This window comes from Scaptodrosophila lebanonensis, unplaced genomic scaffold (genome assembly GCF_003285725.1).
Source record: "Scaptodrosophila lebanonensis strain 11010-0011.00,11010-0021.00 unplaced genomic scaffold, SlebRS2 tig00000053-arrow-pilon, whole genome shotgun sequence".
Taxonomy (NCBI): domain Eukaryota; kingdom Metazoa; phylum Arthropoda; class Insecta; order Diptera; family Drosophilidae; genus Scaptodrosophila; species Scaptodrosophila lebanonensis.
The window spans coordinates 192,362-211,429 of record NW_022060548.1 but is presented as its reverse complement, the minus strand read 5'-3'; the positions used below and the strand labels follow the sequence as shown (position 1 = coordinate 211,429).

At 35.9% G+C, this 19,068-nt stretch overlaps 1 protein-coding gene across 1 annotated transcript; it reads right to left on the bottom strand.

Moving 5' to 3' along the window:
* Positions 1-744: 744 nt before the first annotated feature.
* On the bottom strand, positions 745-18,579 carry LOC115623935 (cardioacceleratory peptide receptor). Its single transcript, XM_030518496.1, has 7 exons — positions 18,235-18,579; positions 2,315-2,450; positions 1,832-2,029; positions 1,446-1,706; positions 1,284-1,382; positions 1,039-1,225; positions 745-964 (listed from the first exon to the last, which is right to left on the bottom strand). The coding sequence occupies exons 1-7, from the start codon at positions 18,529-18,531 to the stop codon at positions 745-747; spliced, it is 1,398 nt and encodes a 465-aa protein (XP_030374356.1). The 5' UTR covers positions 18,532-18,579.
* Between the last annotated feature and the right edge of the window lie 489 nt (positions 18,580-19,068).

Here is a 19,068-nt window from a genome sequence, read left to right as displayed (position 1 = left end):
ATATACTCGTAAGTGTTGGGAAAGGATTTTGCGTAAGACATGGTGAGTCCCAGCATTTAGCTATTCATAAGCCTGATATAAAATAGTTTTATTGAGAAATAAGTTTGTTGGTAAAATTACAAATTTATAGAGATTTTTTCATGCTTTTTGTGTTAAATTTTGTGTCTGTCTGAAACTATGCACTTATGTATATAACTTTCGCATAAACATCTGAGCTAAAAGAGTATTATTTTATTTGGAATTATAATTTACATAGGTATAAATTAAGAATACATATTTGTTCAAAACAAACATTTAGAAAGTAATACATTAAAGGTTAAGTATAGTTTTATTTTGGCAAGGAAATGCAATTATTTTAAGTTGGCTTTTCGTAAACATAAGAAATACATATATCATCAGTCTGATAGATAGAGTATAGGTTATAATTAGAGCTCGTCTTCTTATATTATAAAAAACCACGATGTAAATGCATTTATATATTTACAATATCATGCTTATTACAGAACATATTGGTAACTTGAATAACAATATTGTGCCTAAAGGCAACCACTCGTATCTTATATACACGAAATTCGGAGTTTAATTCATAGCCCAGTTAAATAAGATCTTAGGCTTCCTTATAAATATTTACGTATGAGTTATTGTCGAAGCCTCAGTAACATTCGAGTTCATCTATTCGTATTCCACGTTCGCAATATAGTTGGGTCTACGGCCTGAAGTTTTATTTGATCGATGCACTAACTATCATACCTCTGACATGGCTGGAACGGTCATCTTGGTGGATCGTTCGCAGATAACCACTCGTGCCGTAGAGCGCTTTGAGACGGTCAAGGATGTGGTCAGGGTTCTCATTGAGTCACAACTGTTGTGTAGCCTTCGGCCCACTGTATTGCAGCGATTTTGCTGTGAACTGCTGCGATAGGACTTGCAGCAGCATGTGAACCATTTGAAAGGCGGAAATCGACTGTGATGTGGGTGGAGGGGGAGGGGGTTTAAAGTTATTTGAGGAATGCTTGCTGCCTTCTATGGTGTTCTTACCTAAGCGTGCGAAACACCTGGGAGGAGAATAGACAGTAGATCAAAGGGTTCGCTGCGGAGTTCAAAGGGGCCAGGCTTTGAATGAACGTTGCTATGGCTATGTTCGTTTGTGAATTAGGAATTTGTCCAAACACTTGCAGCATATCGAATATGATATAGGGTGACCAGCAGAGAATAAAAACCAGCACTGCGAATGCATGCAATACTTAAAAAATTGAAGTTATTTTTACAAGTACTTCACCTACCTATGGTGAAGGTCATCTTGACCGTCTTAATTTTGGCACGCGGTATGATGCCCCGGGAACTTGCGCGACGGGTGGGCGCAGCCCCAAAGCCAGAACGTTCTTGAGGACGAGATGTTGTGAGCTGGATTGTGGGGCTGTGAGATGAGAGTGTTGGGTACTTACCCGTGGGCACAAATATGGAGCCCTTTGCCCATATGGTCTTTACAATAATCGCGTAACAGGCCGTTATGATAAGTGCTGGAACAGCAAACAGAGTGGCAGATACCAAGCTCATGTATACCTGCCAGGCCATTGGGGAGCCAAGCTCGATCCAACATTGCGGATGGCCCTGTATCAGCTTCTCCTCGTACAGCACCAGTATGGGCAGCGAGAAGAGAGCCGAGGTGAGCCAGGCTCCAGCTACAAGATGACGTGCGCGTTTCCCTGCAAAAAGTGTGGTGCCAACATTTTCCAATTAAAAAAGTTTTTTTTTTTTTTTTTGTGAGTGTGTGCCGTTTTAAGACGCCCAAGGCACCAACATCAACGGCAAAGGCAACGCCAACACTTACATGACTTTGAGAAGTTCATTGGATGCGTTATCGCATCGTATCTGTCAATACTCATGGCCACAAGCACGTAGGTGGATGAATACGTAACGCACACCTGTGAAAAGCGTATTACCTTGCAGGCCAGGTTCCCTGCCCGCCACGATATAGTAATGCGCCAGATAATGTCCGTCAGCACGTTAAGCAGTCCCACACAGAGATCTACGAAAAGATTTTGCATCATCAAATGGCACGTTTCAAAAGAAACACAGAGAGTGACAGCAATCTACAGTGAAAACTCCCTTAATGGACACCTCTTTTATCCGCACACTCTCTTCGGCGGACACTCTTTCTAAAACATTCGATCGGTGTATAATAATATATAATACAAGTATTTAAGTATCTCCTTGAGCGGACAGTTCCCTTGGGCAGACAAAAATTGGTCGACCGTGATGGTCCGGCCAAGAGAGTTTTCACTGTATATACAATCTTGCGTGTTCGACTTACCTGCCAGTGCCAATTGTTTTATGAAGTAATTCATTCGGGACTTGCGATTTTTGTTTATGAACATCACAAATAATACGGCGGAATTGCCAAGCACTATGATTGTGAAGAGTATCCAAAGCACTGCAAATTGTTCCGTCTGCAACGTAAAACAATCATATAAAACACCCTGTATTAGTGGATAGAGGTTCATTTTTGAAACAGGCATTGCAATTTTCAGATACGTAACGTACAAAGTAATCGAATCCCCTAATGGAAAAACAAATATACTTCCCACCTCCTTTTTAGACTGTCCCAATACAAAGGCTATAGCAGCGCGCTGTGGAATCTCCTGGACTTATATCTGTGGCTCACTCTCACTGCGTTCTAAAATTTAGCACAGGACACTTCTCTAAAATATCTCTAATCGAACAAGTCGTAGTTTCCTGTTAACAACATTCGTAGTCCCGTTATTATTTTTAAAACAAGGTAGTAAGCTTTAAATAGGATGTTTTGAGAGGTATAGAACTATAAATAGATTAAAAAATAGATTCAAATAAATGAAATGAGTCAAATTTGTTTCTGTATTCGGCACGAGAATTATAGCATTAGTAAGACCAAAAGCTTAGGCTGATGGGGGTGCTTAAATAGCTATACTTGGTCTCTAAATCTAAAATCTAAGATGCGTTGTCTGCATAAACCCATGACTTAAAGTTTCTTTGCTATAAGTAATTTTGTTGGCCAATTTTCATTACATTAAAGTTTCCTTTTTCAACAACTTCATAAGCTAGTAATATTAGCATAGGTTTTCGAAAAACAAAATGTATATTAAAAAAATTTTAAAAATTCTAGAGTGCCCATTAGGGACTATTATAGTAAGTATTATAAGCAGATATATTTAACTTTTAAACTTTTAACTTTTTACTTTTAAAAATAAATAAATAAATAAAGTACCTTTGCGAAGGTATATAGCTTTCGTTTTCCCAATTTTGTTGACCATAAAACTGACGAAGCATTCTCTCTACTTCTACAATTTTACAAACACAAGTCATCATTTTAAATATGTAAATATGAAATCGACTTTTCGATCAAGAATATACTTATTTGTTATGCTTTAACACTAAAAAATCAATGTAAAAAAATTAAATAAAATAAATGTAAAACTTAAATGTTAGCACGTTTTTCAGTCTCGAAACACAGAATGATAAAAATATGTTTTATTGTATGTCGAAAAATTGTGTTTGTGGCGAAGGTTTCTTTTTCAAATTTGCAAAATATATTCCCCTATTTCGTTATTCTTGATGATGGCGACGATATATAATTTGTGAGCGGTACTTTCTTTTCTTTTTGTTATCAATCATGTTAAAGCAACCTACCTGGTACTATCCGTATTGATATTATATTATAAAAAATTTTTAATATTAATTAATATTAATATTATATAAAATGGTATATACTATATATTGTAATAATTGTAATAGAATGTATCGACAGAACTACTTGTTGATTTATTAAATAAAATAAAAATAAGAAAAATAAAAATAAAATAAAAATAAAATAAAAATAAAATAAAAATAAAATAAAAATAAAATAAAAATAAAATAAAAATAAAATAAAAATAAAATAAAAATAAAATAAAAATAAAATTAAATAAAAAAAAATAAAACATAAAATAAAAATAAAATAAAAATAAAATAAAAAATCAAATAAAAATAAATAAAAATAAAATAACAAAAATAAAATAAAAATAAAAATAAAATAAAAATAAAAATTATTACTAACTAACTGAGTAACTAATATCTTTAAATAATTCCACATTAAAGTGAAATACATGGAATAAACATCGCACATCTTTCACTCCACGGAATGTCGATTAAAAATAAATCAGAGCGGCTACTGCTTATTTGTGTACATTGTGGGGAATCGTTCTAAATAAATATATCATGTCGATTTTGTTTACTTTTTATCTGAAATGGGTCGTAATCATAGGAAGGAGACACATATTTTGTTTGCTTTGAATGCCGTCTTTTTTTTTGTTTGGTAAAGATGTCCTCCGGATCGGGTCTGGGGTATTGCGAAGTGGCTGCAGCTCCGTCGCGACGGCTCCATTGCCGAACAGCTCACCGTGTTGCGCAAATTGCCGCATAAATCACTCAAATCTCCAGCATGCAAAGTAAATGAGATGCCAGCTGGTCAGACAACGCCCCGCTATTTTTAGTTCTTTCCTGTTGGCTCCTCACTATTTGTTGTCTGTTGTCTGCTGTCTGCGTCTCTGTTTTTATTTTTTTATTATTATTTTCTTTCCTTTTTTCCAACGCGTCTTGTTTATTACTAAATGTGGCCTCTGGCTGTTGCCATTTTTTTGTTTTTCTTGTAATTTGGTCATTTGCTTGTGGACTGCTTTTAAAGTGCGAGGTGCTTCGAGTTCAGAGAAAACCAACGGAATGCCAATCGCTCTGAGAAGGGAACTTTTGATTTTTTCGATGACTTTGCTAATGTTTAAGGTATTGGCTTAGCTACAATTTTCTAGCATGACTTTTAGAACATTCGATTTACTGCCAACGAGAAAGTCAAACTCTTTGCAAAACTTTTGCCAAAACCCACAATGTTGGCACTTCAACGCAAATTTTGCCTTTTTTGCTTTTTGAAGCTGTTTGCGTACTCTGGTCTCTTGTCCCTTTTATTGTGGCCTTTTCGGGACACTTTACAAATTTTGTGGCACCTCTTGCTAAAATTTGTGGATTTCAGTATTAAAAGCTCGGTATGTTTGTATTATAAAAAGTCCCTTAATACATACACTGAGAAAAAATCGTTGTGAACTCAAAAATTGCTTACTTAAAATTTGTTGAATTAAGCCAATATGATTGATATATGGAATTTGAATATTGCCTAATATTTCTGAAATATTATATTATAGAAACACTTCAAACATAATAACTTTTTGTCATCCTTATATAGTTTTTTCATTCATTTGCGTTAATAAATGACGACAAGAGAATGGATTAAAAAACTATTTATATAGACAATGTACATGTGTTATTGAAAACGCTAAAAAATATAGATCAACGGGTGCTCTGCATTTGATATGAACTTATTGGGTTTGCTTGAAACTATGTGGGTTTGGGTATGAAATCGGACAGATGGGAGTCAAAACTCACTCGATTTAATTTTGTAATATTCCTAATTCAATCAATTAATTTTAATTATTATTTTCTTTATTTTAACTAATCTTATATCGATTCTACCACGCATATTTCTCTCTGCATTCATACTATACTTACAGACATAGTCAATAGCTATGTATGTATGTATGGTTGCGCTGAGGAAACTTTTGCTGTGTGCCTTCAGTCCTTTTAATGAGGAGAGCACAACTTTCGGCAAGTCTTTCAATTCCTTTCTTTACCAAATCATCAAATCAATGCACCGCTTTACACCTTAGCGAGTTTTTCATAAGTTGACGCAATAAAAGTGAAATTTAATTTGTTTGGTTGAGCGAAATGGCTCTTTAAGCCGAAACCAAACCAAGCGCGCCTCGTTGCACAACATTTGTTATAATTATGTGGAAGTCAGCAGTGTAGTAAGCGGCGATTAAGCCGAAAGCGTGACCATTAGTCCCAATTAAAAGACAATAGCCGCTGCTACGGTCCACTTACTGTCCCAACGTGCCACCCCAGGTGGCACACCACCTTCTTTGAAGTGCCCGCAGCCACACCTATTATGTTCAAGTGAAAAGTTGGGCAGTGCTTTTAAGTGCGCTTCCTACGAATTCGATTGCGAGTGTCCTGTCTGTATTTTGACTTGCCTTCATGTTGGCCAACAGAACAAATATAGTTGAATGCAGCAAAACAGTCTCTACCTTTACGCATCTATTGAACGATTGTTGTGCAACGGAAACAACAAACTTTCGATGAACAATGGATTCCGACTACAATGTGTGCATCAAAGGAACAAGGAACTAGGAAAACAATCTGCAGCAGAAGAGAATAGTAAACTATGCTTAAAGCCCATGCAAATAGAGAGCTGATAGCTTTTACCCTTGTTTATTTTTAGGCTCCAGGCTCCAGTAGAGAAGCAAACAGGGAACATTTACGTTTTAAATTTCTCTGCATACTTTCAGGATTGTATTTATGACAGCGCTTGTAATCGATTACTTTTACCATTGCAGTGAATATATATTAATTAATTTAATTTATTGTCAAAATATAAAAAAATTTACTATCACTGGCTAAATGAAAGCGCAAAAATCATTATAAAATATGTGTAACATACATTATAATACAATTATTTTTAGGCTTTCCTTTCTTTTAAGTAGAAATACATTTTAGTTTAATCTATTCCGACAGCCCAAAAATGTTGAAGAAATACAACTAAATCACTCAATATTCAAGCAATTCACTCTTGATTGTTTTTTAGGACTTTGTTCTCATTTCAGATGCTTTGCTACTTTCAAATGAATTACTTGATTTCTCAAAAACAGTCAAAACTTGTGCTCACGCATCAATCAGTTAACAAATAAAGAATGAAAACTAAAGAGATGTGTTGCCAGCAATTCAGTTTTGAAAATGTATTTTCTTAGAAATAGCAGAATTTTGCTTTTGTGATTTCAATGCTTTCCAATTTCCGACTTTGATTCTCTCCAGGAATTCTTTTGAACTCTTTTAAGTAAGTATGCAGGTATGTAAAATATGTATATATTTTTTGGTTATGTAAAGGTAAAGGTACAGTTGCCATAAATTGCTTAGAAATGATTGAATAAGAAGCTGTATTCCATTTAAATATTGCCAAATATAACATAAATGGCTGTGAATGCATATGTATGTTTGCATGTGTGTGCAGACTTTCAAACGCAACAGTAAATGCCTTAGTACAGTTAGAGTAGAAGAGAGCAATATAAAGTGTTTTGTGTCAAAGGCAAAAATGCAATGGGCGTACGTGCTATGCAAGCAAATGCAACCCTGCATTAATCATTTATTCACGCACGCTTACACGCCCTGACAATGTGTCTGTGTGTGTGGCTACATACATAAATACGTGAGCCCAGCACGAGTATGAGTGTGTGTGTGTGGGTGGGCAGGGGAGTGCGCGAACGATCCGATATTCCGCACGTAGACGCACTCTGCGCACCCCACTATTTCTCACTGGAAGCATAAAAGTAAATTATGTGACAAATGCTAACTGCGTCAATGAAAGCTGCGCTGCTCTTTTACAGTTGAAAATAACTAATGTACATACATACATACACACATATAGATCTGTATGTATGTATGCATATAATGTTCAAAGAACATGAATTAAACCAAAGAGCTTTTGAGTCCGGGAAACAGGATGTTTGTGCTAGTTTTTTCAAATTTGTTTAAATCCCTCAATTATGAGCACTTGCTTATCGCCTTCAAATGTTATGACACGCTTCCGCAGTATTCTTAGATGTTTTCTGCAATTCACATAAACAACATTTTTATAGTCAGACGAACTGCAGGTGCAGTGAATACCTTTGCATGAACATTGTGTACTTGGTGGAAGGCCGATTACCGCGATCCACTGCAACCGGAACTGCAAAAGCAAATATTTAGTGTGCAACTGAATTCTATGCTTGTTTTATTTCTTCGCACAAAACGACAAAATTTTAATATTCAAGGTAGATTTTCGTTTCTATTAGCTATCATCTGTGAATTGTAAGCTTTTTAAAATATGTTATATGAAAAAAACCAAAAGAAGAGTTTAATAACTATTTTGAAAACGATTTATTGCAACATTAAACAACTAATACATTAAAATTAATTAAAGTAATATGTGTATTCAAATGCTAGTTTTTTAGTGCCAGCTTTATTGAATGTCATACATTCATTTATAGATTTGTGTCGTTGTATTATGTTGTGAATAAATCCTAATAAATATTCATATTTTCTAAGTAAATTTGCATGGATTTTCATGTTAGAGCTGCTTAAAATTCAAAATCAAATTCAAATTCACGCTACAAATATGTTTGAATAAAAACTCCGTTACTAAGTCGGACAAAATTCAATTTTTACTTTTATTGCTTAAAGTTTGTTATGTTCTTTGCATGTGTATATTTGTATGTCATTTAGTTGTTAACATATTCCATTAGATAGTATGAAAGCTTTCATACAGAATTCCTAACCATATCATTTAAGTATCATTTTATAATTTCTTGTTTACATACAAATATTGGCAGTTTTTTTTTGTCGACACACAAATAAACAAATGCGAATTTAAATTCTGCAACTCCTCTGACCCAATTCGGTATTTCTTGAAGAAGTTGCTATTTTAAGTATATTTTATACAGCCAGTCTTGAATCGACATATTGAAGTAATTTAATATTTTTATTGTTTGTTTGTCCTCATTATTGCAGTGCTGTGGTGGCGAGGGCACATATTACGATTGTTCTCTCACCGAACTTAGCATAATTTATTTTTTCTGCACTTCATTTTGTGCAATTATCCTTGCGTCCTTAGGCGCAGCTTTCAGAGCCGCTCTATTTGCATAATTCACAATTTGCGCACTAGCGTTGTGTTCGGGGTTCTTACAATTTTTTAAGGGCCTTGGGGCCGCGTCCTGCGTTCGCATAAGTTTTTATGGCTTGGAGATGAACCAAGAACTGGAAACCGTGTCAGCAGCTGTCGCTTAACAACCAACGCTAGACAGTTGTTGCTTTCGGACGTGTTTGTGTATGTAAGCTCTTTATTTTTATCATTTGTTGTTACTCAGCACAGGAAGCAGCTATGTACCTAGCAACAAAAATAGGTTCGAAGACAGAGACTTCTGCGGAACGGCATTGTTAAAGATCTTGTTCACGAGCTGCTCATTCTTATTCTGTAAAAGGTAGGCAACATATTTAAATGTAATTAAAGTTAATTCCGTTAGGACGGAAGGCGGAACAGTGTTAATTACGTTTTATATAGCAGCTATGCCCAAGCTGGGTGCTATGAAACTATCGGAGTGCAACACTACATTTGACAGTTTTGGCGTTAATTGCGAAGTGGAATAAATAATTTACCTTGGCCTTTCTATTTACAAAATATTTTTCAATATTATTATAAACAAGTATATTGTTATCTATGTCAGAGATAATATGTACGCCCCGACCAAGTTTTAACTTATTTTCAATATATCCCCACTTATTCGCTTTAATTTTTTTTAGAAACAACTACAAATTATTTATAAAGGCCGTTATAAACAGCAATCATTTGCTTTCCCATGTAAATGAAATGTACTTAAGTATATGTAAAATAATTTATATATTATGGTTTTATTTATACGCAGTATCTTAAATGTTAGGTATTTAATAGTTAACAATTATTCAATATTAAACTCAATTAATTACTGACCCGGGTAACAGGTATATCAAATGATTGGCCTCTTTTTTATATTGATAAAAAATAATTTCGGGCGAAGCGCCTTTGTAGTGTTTCAAACGAGAAATGGTATTTTCTTTTTAATTTTTGTGCAATTTATTATTAGCCTTGATCCTTTGGGTGTTTCTGTGAATTTCATCTTACAGCTCTATATAAATTTATTGACAGTACTTCTATATAAAATTATTTACATTATAGTCTGATTTTCTTGTAAAAGATAATCGGAGCACTACGAGTATATGCCTTAGTTGCCATAAAAACGATCGACCGATTTTGAATTTAATTATTATTTGTTTGTTCATATTACTACATCAAGTTTATATTGAATCAACACCTTACAGATGTTTTAATGCACCACACACAAATTTTTATAAAAATAGTCGTCTGACAACTTCCATCCTGAATCTACTAACCCACAATCTGGTACTCCATTTTCATTCCTTAGACACTGAGTCTACTGCTGGTGTCTGCTGTTAACTTCAACACTCGCTTAAAGTCTAGGGCAGAATTGAAGTCTAGTCTAGTGCTTTAGTTGTACTTACACTCCTAGATATTGTTACATACTTGTACGACTGGATAGTCCGACAGGCAGTCAGTCAGTCTTATTTATTTCTGTATATGTACGAGTATGTGTATTTATGTTGGTGACGGTCTCAGTATCATTCCTTTAATAGTCTACTGTGTGTCAAAATATAAGCTTGATGTTTCCACAAGTATTGCTGCGATTGCAAATAACAAATATGTACATATGTATGTCCGAATCACTGTAGTGAATGTGCACTTATCTATAGACATAGACTATGTACATATGTATATATTGTTATTCCTCCTGCCCCGACATTGTAATGTCTATCTCAGTTCAGTGGAAGCGGACAGTGTGAGAACAGCCTGCACTTGTTAAATAGAAATGTCAATAAAAACAAGATACATTTATCAGAACGTGAAAATGCTATGGTGGCGTATTTGGCGGCGTACGCCCCGTGGCGCCTGCCACTCCAAATGATTCGTAGAAGCCGAAATGCGGCAAAATAAACATAAAAGCGATGTGTAAGCCAGTCAATAGCCAGCGAGGCAACCACTTCGTGTATTGGCATCGCCAGGCATGCAAAATATAAATCAATTAGGCGTTAAAAAGAAAACACAAATGGCACGGTTTCAGCTCTCGGTCCCAGATCTACCCCCAACGCAGCGGTTTCAATTACTCAAGTTTTAATTTATTTGCCAAGGCATTAGCCACGCCGTTCCAGCCACACCCGGGATGGCGTATACCCGTAAGAGTATCTCTGAGTGCGTCTGGTGATTCTGTTGACGCTTATCATTGAACGCTATTAACAAATTGCCGATGCAGTTTCGTTACAAATGTATCTTTCCCTCAATAATGTGCCAACAATCAATGGTAGTTTCATGGTTGGAAATATATTTAATTCATTGTAGTAGCTACTTAGTTTTACATTGATATTAACGAATAGCTGCATTTATCCGCTCCGATTACACAAAAGCAATGCACATTTTCTCAGCCCCATTTATTTGCGTTGAAATAGCTGGACATTAATTTTCAACTCACTTTTGAAATTAGATAGCCATTACAGTTAACCCAAACGTGTAGCTTAATTGGTAGTCGCAAAGGCCGTAAAGGTGTTGAAGTGTTTTTGTTTTTGGGTTTCATTTAATGAGTATTTTAGTTGTTGATTGCTGCTCTTTAAGCTATTCTCGTAAAAATTGAACAAATTTAACTCGATTGAGTTTATTATTAAAGTCGTAATGGAAATTTGAAAAACATAGCTCTGGTTGTGTACAACAAAATGAAAATGAAATGAAAGCGAACGAAACAAGAAAGAATACTACAGTCCGGCAAGCCCAACAGTGGAATACACTACACTGCATCCATAGCAGAAGCAAAAAGAAGAAGAAGAGCGAACACTCTTCTGCAGTTTGTGGGCGTTGTTTGTCTGAACAGCTTTTCTTAGAATTGATGAATTTGAATGAAATTTGAAACGAAACTAGTAGAATTACGTATTAATTATTATTATTAAAAGTTTGGCTTATGTAGCTTTGGAAAATTAGAGAAAATAGTGTGCTTCCGAAATCCGGGCGTCTATCCATACAGACGGATGGGCTTGTCTAGATGGATTTCTCATTTCGTCAAGCTAACTTAGAATATATTGAAACTACATATAATAATCGGAGATTATTCCTCACAGATCATTGATTAGCGGAATTAGAGAAATTATATATTTTAAATAAGAATACTAATAGATAATAATTAGGAATAGGATAAGCCAGTTCATCCGGTTGGCCGCCCGGCTCAACTCAGTTTTCAAAGTCGACTTCGCTCTTAGTCTAAAGTAGGATTTAAGACCCTTTCAAGCATATCTCAGCCAGTGAATGGATTGTGTTTTCCAGCAAATAAATTTAACAAACTTCACCCCGCATCTTGGGTTCTTTAATTTAAGAGCTTTCTTTGCGAAAACTGCCAGAACTTTAAATTTGTAGGTCCGAACTGGGACGCCAGATACACTACATTGACTGCAAAGGTCGTTTCAATATAAGAATAATAAATTGTCAATTTGTCCATCTATTAAGAAATATGTGTGTCGTAGCCGACCTAAAAAGCTATGACTAAAAAGTATTCGATTTTTTGTGAACAAATGTATCGACGGGACATTTTTTGAAAGGGTGTAAATGATTTCGACCAGATGTTAATGGGGGAACAAAATGAAATAACAAAAATGGGCAAAACATTTCTTAATTGCTTGTCCCTTGGGTCCTTGAAGCAAGTTTGAAATAAGAATTCATAACTTTTCATTGCTGCTGTCTGTTGTCGTCTGTCAATGAATTAGAAAACGAATGATTGATAATTGACAACATGCTGCAGACGTCAAAAGTCACAAATTATTATGATTGGAGTCCATCGAGGGGTCGTAATGAAAGCAAACATGCTAACCACTTAGGTGGCGGGTGGGGGATGAGCGAGTGGCTCCACTCAGACGGAATATGTTTGTTTTTCAATATCTCGTACATGAAATAAGGCACAATTACATAATCATATCAACGTTTATGTGTGCCATGCACAAGGCGACTAATCAGGACCAAATCCTTACAAGTCGTGGGATGTAGAATGTGCAATTTACAAGCCAGCAGACTATGTTGAGCTGTGTAGTGGGCACGTGCTCGATAAAACTCTTGTCAAAATGTGTTTTATGGCCGGCATGCGCAAAAACAGGCCATACCAAAAATAGAAGCCCGGCAGCTGTCATCAACGCTGCATCAATAGAAGAGCACCGGGCAGGAGGACAGTAGAGGAGCAGTACTTGGTTTGAAACGCTGTGGGCGAGCTCTAGGAGTACATTGGCCTTCGCCGCACGTAGCCTGGCGGCAGTCTTAATAAAATTTATGTTGTGTCCCTTTTCTTTTTTTTTTGCAATGACAAAATAATGTCGTTAACTCATTTTGTGCTCTAGTGATGGTCAGCTCTCGTTCCCAGGAACTGGCCACATTTGTCGATGGGTCCATAGGCTACTTAAATGCTTAGTTATACCATTCGCGTTGACGTGTTTGGGGATTATGTTTATCAAGGCAAGGGCCAATGCAATTAAGCCAAACAATGTGCGTAGCGTCGCGTCGGCTGCATGGGTCGATGCTTTAATAAGTTTCTGTGTAATTAAAGCTACGGGCTCGTGAACATGTCCCCCTTGTCCTCCTTGTGCGCACAGGATGACGAGGACGCCGCTACATATGTTTATTTACTGCCATAAGTGTTTAACAAATGCTTCACGATAAACAAAACAGCTAAGACGCCCTTGCCTGGTCATGTGGATGGCGTGGGTGACATGGGAGGTGTGAGTCAATGTCCTTGCTCAAATTTGCTTTTACAAGCCGCTTATTGCTGTAATTTCTGCTGCCCACTACCCACTACCCCCAAAGCATCTTGAGGCAAATTAAATTGTTAAGCGAAACTCGAACTGAGTCAAGTCTACTCGTAAGTAAATGACGATGCTTTGCGACCGCTTAGGGTTTAACCTTCAGACATAACAAACACATGCCATATATAAGTATATATTTTATGATGTTGTTGTTTTTTTTTTTTTTTTGTACTTCGGCAGTGCCCCTGGCTTATGTTTGAACACAATATGCGCACAAACGACCTCAAGGTTATCGATACAAAAAGCATAAGAAGGAACAAGCTCTTCCTTCTTCTTTGTTTTATTCAATTGCAACAATTCTGAGGACCCCGAATTATATTATTTGCACCTATAATGGGGGGGAAAAAAAACGAACATCATATCAAAGGCAGCCAAAATTCCGTTTTGAATAATTTCTTTTTATTATAAAACCATAAAGCCAATCCAATTTACTATTTGATACGTGTATCACCCACTGGGAGAGAGGAAGAGAGAAGGTTTTGCTCTCTGCCAACTAAAAATTGGAAAAGCCGGCAAAATATCGAAAGTAAATATTTATTTGGATTAACAACGTGACGTCGCACATGACCAGGCTAAAAATAAAAGCCACTGCGCTTATATATGTACATACATACATACACACCCACTCATACATATGTACAAACATATATTCAGGCAGAGTAAGGGCAGCTGAAATCCTTGGGATAGAGGCGTCGTGCTGCGTTCTGCGTTCTGCGTCGGGATACAGAGACTCGTGTGTATACGCGTGGAAAACGGAAAGGGTGCCAGGGTCATTAGCGAATATACATACTTAGTACGGTTGCTTGCACACAAGTACGCGAACTCATTAAATACTTTATATGCCCACCATAACCATTTACATTTAACAGCAAACCAGTCGATTAAGTGCACTTTAAAACCAAGAAGCGAGTTGAGAATCCAGCAGCTGGTCTGTAATTACATTTGACAGCTTTGGCCAAATTTTAATTCGGTTGCTGCATAATTGAATCAATTAAACCAATTTTGGAAATTTTACCAAGCGGTTAATAGCACGATTCGCACGATTGCCAAAAAGTTAAACGTTCTTGTCTCGTTTTTTAGTTGAAACCCTTGCCCTAGAAAATCCGTTCAACCCGTAAATGTTATATTGGAAGTACAAGTATTACATCAATTCAGGCACTGAAGAAATGAACAAATACTTATTTAATTGGTTAAAATTTGTAAAAAATGTAACTGGAATGTTTTTTTTGCACACATTTCTAACCTGATTTAATTATAATTAATTGTAATAGTTGAATTTAATTAATTAATTAAAAATTAATTACTGAAAAATGTTTGCCTTGACTTACTGATTAAGGATATATATAGATTTTGTCCTTAGTCCTTATGAAAAAGACTAAATTACAGCAGCTGAAAGCAAAATCATTATTTTATATGTTTTATTTTTTTTCTCATCAATAATGATTATTGTTTAATTTTTAAAGTAAAACTCAAAATTAATCATTAAATTGGGAGCGAATGAATACAAATTAAAATTTATAAATCATGGTGAATATGCATAGATAATACTTAAAAAATGATATCTGTAAACTCCTCGCTTTCTCAAACTTACTGTATGTGAATGATTTTTGCATTTAAAAAAGGAAAATCATTATTTGCGGTCCCCGATTTAAGCAATGCATAGGTGCATAACTTCAACAGCTGACAGTAATTTTATTAATATAAAAGCCAATTACCACCTCGAAAATACATGTCCTCAATAAATAAAGTCCCAGCAATATTTTCATTTTTCAAATCAGTTTAATCAGAAAGGGGAAAAGGATGCTTAGAACTTATTGCACCATAAACAGGTTTTATGAAACAGAAGGTGTCTGCTGGGCCTTTCCTTCAGTCAAACAAATACAATTTCTTAACTTTTACACAGAATGTTTCATCTTGTCGTTGTCTTCAAGTCTTCAACCGAAACAGTGCCCAAAGATTCTTGGCACTTTTCTTTGTTTTAATTTTGCTTTACTTAACGAACTGATTTGTGAAACTGATTGGTCCCGTCTGTGCAATGCGATTGAAATCTTTCTCATTGCTGCGATAATATTACAACTCTCTTTAAAGTGTGTCGTAGCGACTGTGCAATGTAAGCCTTTGTGTTCACATTTAAAATATTTATTATTTGAAGCATCCAAAAGTATAAGGGAAGAACTCTTTTGCTAAATCAAATGTTCTCCTTAATTCTTAGTATCAAAATAATTAATTAACAAACATTCCGCACAGAACCCTGACGGGTATATAACTTTCTTTGCTTCAAGCGTATCTCATACTCTTAGCACATTATTTCTTTGCAACGAAAAAGTTAGCTGCTGCTACTTGTACTGCTTGTTTGCCAATCCCTTTCCTGCCGCTCTTACTGACACGTCTCAGCCATGTAACGCTTCTACTGACAATATATGCTTTACTAGTTACTTAAATAAGTGCAACACATAAATTGACACAGCAAGGATTATGTTTTTGACAAAATGCATTTATTTTAAAGCCATGTGGAATAATTGCAATGTAATTCAACTTAGGTTTTATTCGCCTTAATCTCCAAGTTGCAGACTTTTCTATGGCTGCATGGTTGACGAGTTCGTCATTCAACCTCACCGCATTGGGAAATGATGCACGCTGCATTAAATGGCCCCGGCAGGCATGGTTCAGTGACCAATGCTGAAAGCCATCGGCAGTTATTAGTTAGTCTCCAACTTTCCAAAGCAGACTGACTCCCACATATGCGTTTTATTTAAATATATAGAATGTGAAGCACGCTTTTGGGCGCACTTACTTCGATACACATACGTCAAGTGTATGTGTGTGTGTGTGTGTGATGGGTTTGCATGTGCTTATTTCCATTTCCACTGATTTTTGATTTCTGCTTTCTGGCGTGACTGATACGAGGAAGCATCTGGGAATTTCATTAAATTTTATGTGCGTTTCGAGCCCCAAACCGCTTAGTTTGTTGTATGCGTGTTTTTACGAGTATAGCTCGATCTGCCAATCGTAAATGGAAGATTAGTTTAATCGAAGTTTCTGGCACGACTTCAGCGAGCATGGATTGATTGCACATTTATAAAGGCCTTAAAGCAAAGCATGTGGCATGCAAATGTACGAGTCTGAAGTCTGAAGTTTTAAGGAGAACGCTGGCAGTAGGAGAGAGACTTAATTCGGCGCGAATTTTCATACTGAGTCGGCAAACAAATGATATTCGCCTTCTTTTTTTTATTGCCTTGGACAAATTGAAGTTGGGTGCCATGTAAAAGAAAATTGCAGAAAATTCAAATTCAAATATCAACACCATGATGACAGCTGTTGCCAAAGCTTTTGTCTGATTTTCAACGCCAGTTGCAACTTTTGTTTGATTGGATGTTGCCTCAAATACGCTGTAAGTGAGAGAAGCAACAATAACGAAAACTTTCTGCATTTAACATACAACGTACGATGCAGACAAAGTCATTCCCAGGCATCTCAAATGTTGCTAAGCTGCTGGGAAGATACACATTACAGAATAAATTGAAATGGGTACACAATTTGATGAATAAAAAAGTAACGAACCGCTCGTTCTCCCTGTAAGTATTTATATATTCATCAATTTGTAAACTTAACAGAGCACCAATATACTATGTAGTATGAATATCGTTTGAAAAAAGTTCACTATAATGCATAAGCGCGTTGTACTCAGTTCGATGTTCGCTTTTATCACCCATTTAACAATTCTATTGCATTGAGTTCATATTTTGTAACAGAGCTTGCTTCCATCACTACACATCTGTCTGTAGTATCTATAGTTGAATCTTTCTTCATACATATACATACATATACATATATGTGTAGTTTATAATAACGAATCATATACATACAAGTATATGTAAATACAGTCCGGGTGTGAGAAAATGTGTGTACTTTATACACGTGAAGACGCAAATGCATTAATATTCTCCTTAATTATTCCTTAATATTCTCCTTAATCTCCTTAATTGTTAATATAATATCAATCAATCAAATCAATCGATTTTAAATATATATCGCTTAATACATTTCTTTATTTTTTATATCACTAAAGTCAGGGAGTAGGCTGAACATATTAGCTACTTAAAGTCTAAAATAACGAAGGAGGACTTTTTCCTATATATTCTTCTGACTATTCTAACTCTGTTTACCAATGGCGTGCGTTAACTGCAATAGGTTTGTTCAGTCTAATTTTCTCAATATTAGCATAAAGTCGTTATAAAAGTTTTTAATTTGCCTGCCGCGGTCTCTCTTCTCAAATCATTGTCTATGTTCTATGTACGGATAGGTGTCAATTAACTTATCAACTCACGTTCTCTGAAGAATGGAACCATATGGTATGATGTTCTTTCTTAAGCAAATTGGTAGGGAATTTAATTTAATAGCTCTACATCTGTCATTTCCAATTGACGCGACGGCCCTTTTGTCTCATCAATGCATCGAGTTAAAAACATCGTCGATCTTCGATACATCAATGTACTTTACATTCCTTCGTCTGATTGATCGTAACCAACTTATCGATATGCTTATAAAACATCCTTGCAAACCAAATGCTGACTACTCAACTGAGCGTAGTTTGACTTTCTGCTTTTCTATTGGATGAGTGGCGTTCAATTTCAAATGCTCACTTACCTCGTAGAAGTAAAACGAATTTAAATCGTCCAATTCACCGTCCGCGTGCTGCGTTGTGATATTGTTGTTGTTGTTGGATGGCGCTGACTGCTCGCTGACTGGCGCCTCCGTCCGCATCATACTGACACTCGTTGGCGCCAGTATAACGTGTGAGATCGCTGGCGTAAAGTATGTCAAATTAACTGTGACGGGCGCCGGGGCTGCAGTAGAAGTGAATGTGGCTGCCATCGAATTTGCCGCCGCCACTGCCGACGCCTCTGCCGACGCCTCTGCCGCTGCCTCTGTCTGTACAGCCATTGCGGGGGCCAGCGTGTAGGAAGGTGAGTTTTCAAAGAGTCTTAGGTGGAACATTCTGCCACAGATGTTCGCGTATATGACGTTTAAGGTACTCCGTTAAGACAGCTGGACCCGGGTTTCTAAGTGACGTGCTGGCATATTGCCTTGAGATGCCGGTCTGTCAAATAGTTCAAAATATATATTTGAATGTAATAAAGAAAAGCTGTCAGCAATATCTTCGGGCAATTATTACAAAACAAAACAATAATAACAATAGCTTGAGATTATTTTATTTCAGCTTAGGCCTACAGTTGTAGATATTCAATTGCCTCAATTTGTTTGTTATGGATCCGGCAACAAATATTACAAAATTTACCTTTTCAATTTAAAAATTCAATAAAATTAAATAATAATGATATCTGCTTATTTTTAAAGCAACCCTTTTAAACTAAGGAATTCATATAAATAGATTTTTTCTTTTTAAATAAAATAGTTCGCTGAAGCCGACAATTTTCAATACATGCTGTCAATTTATTTTCATCCAAATTTTAATATAAT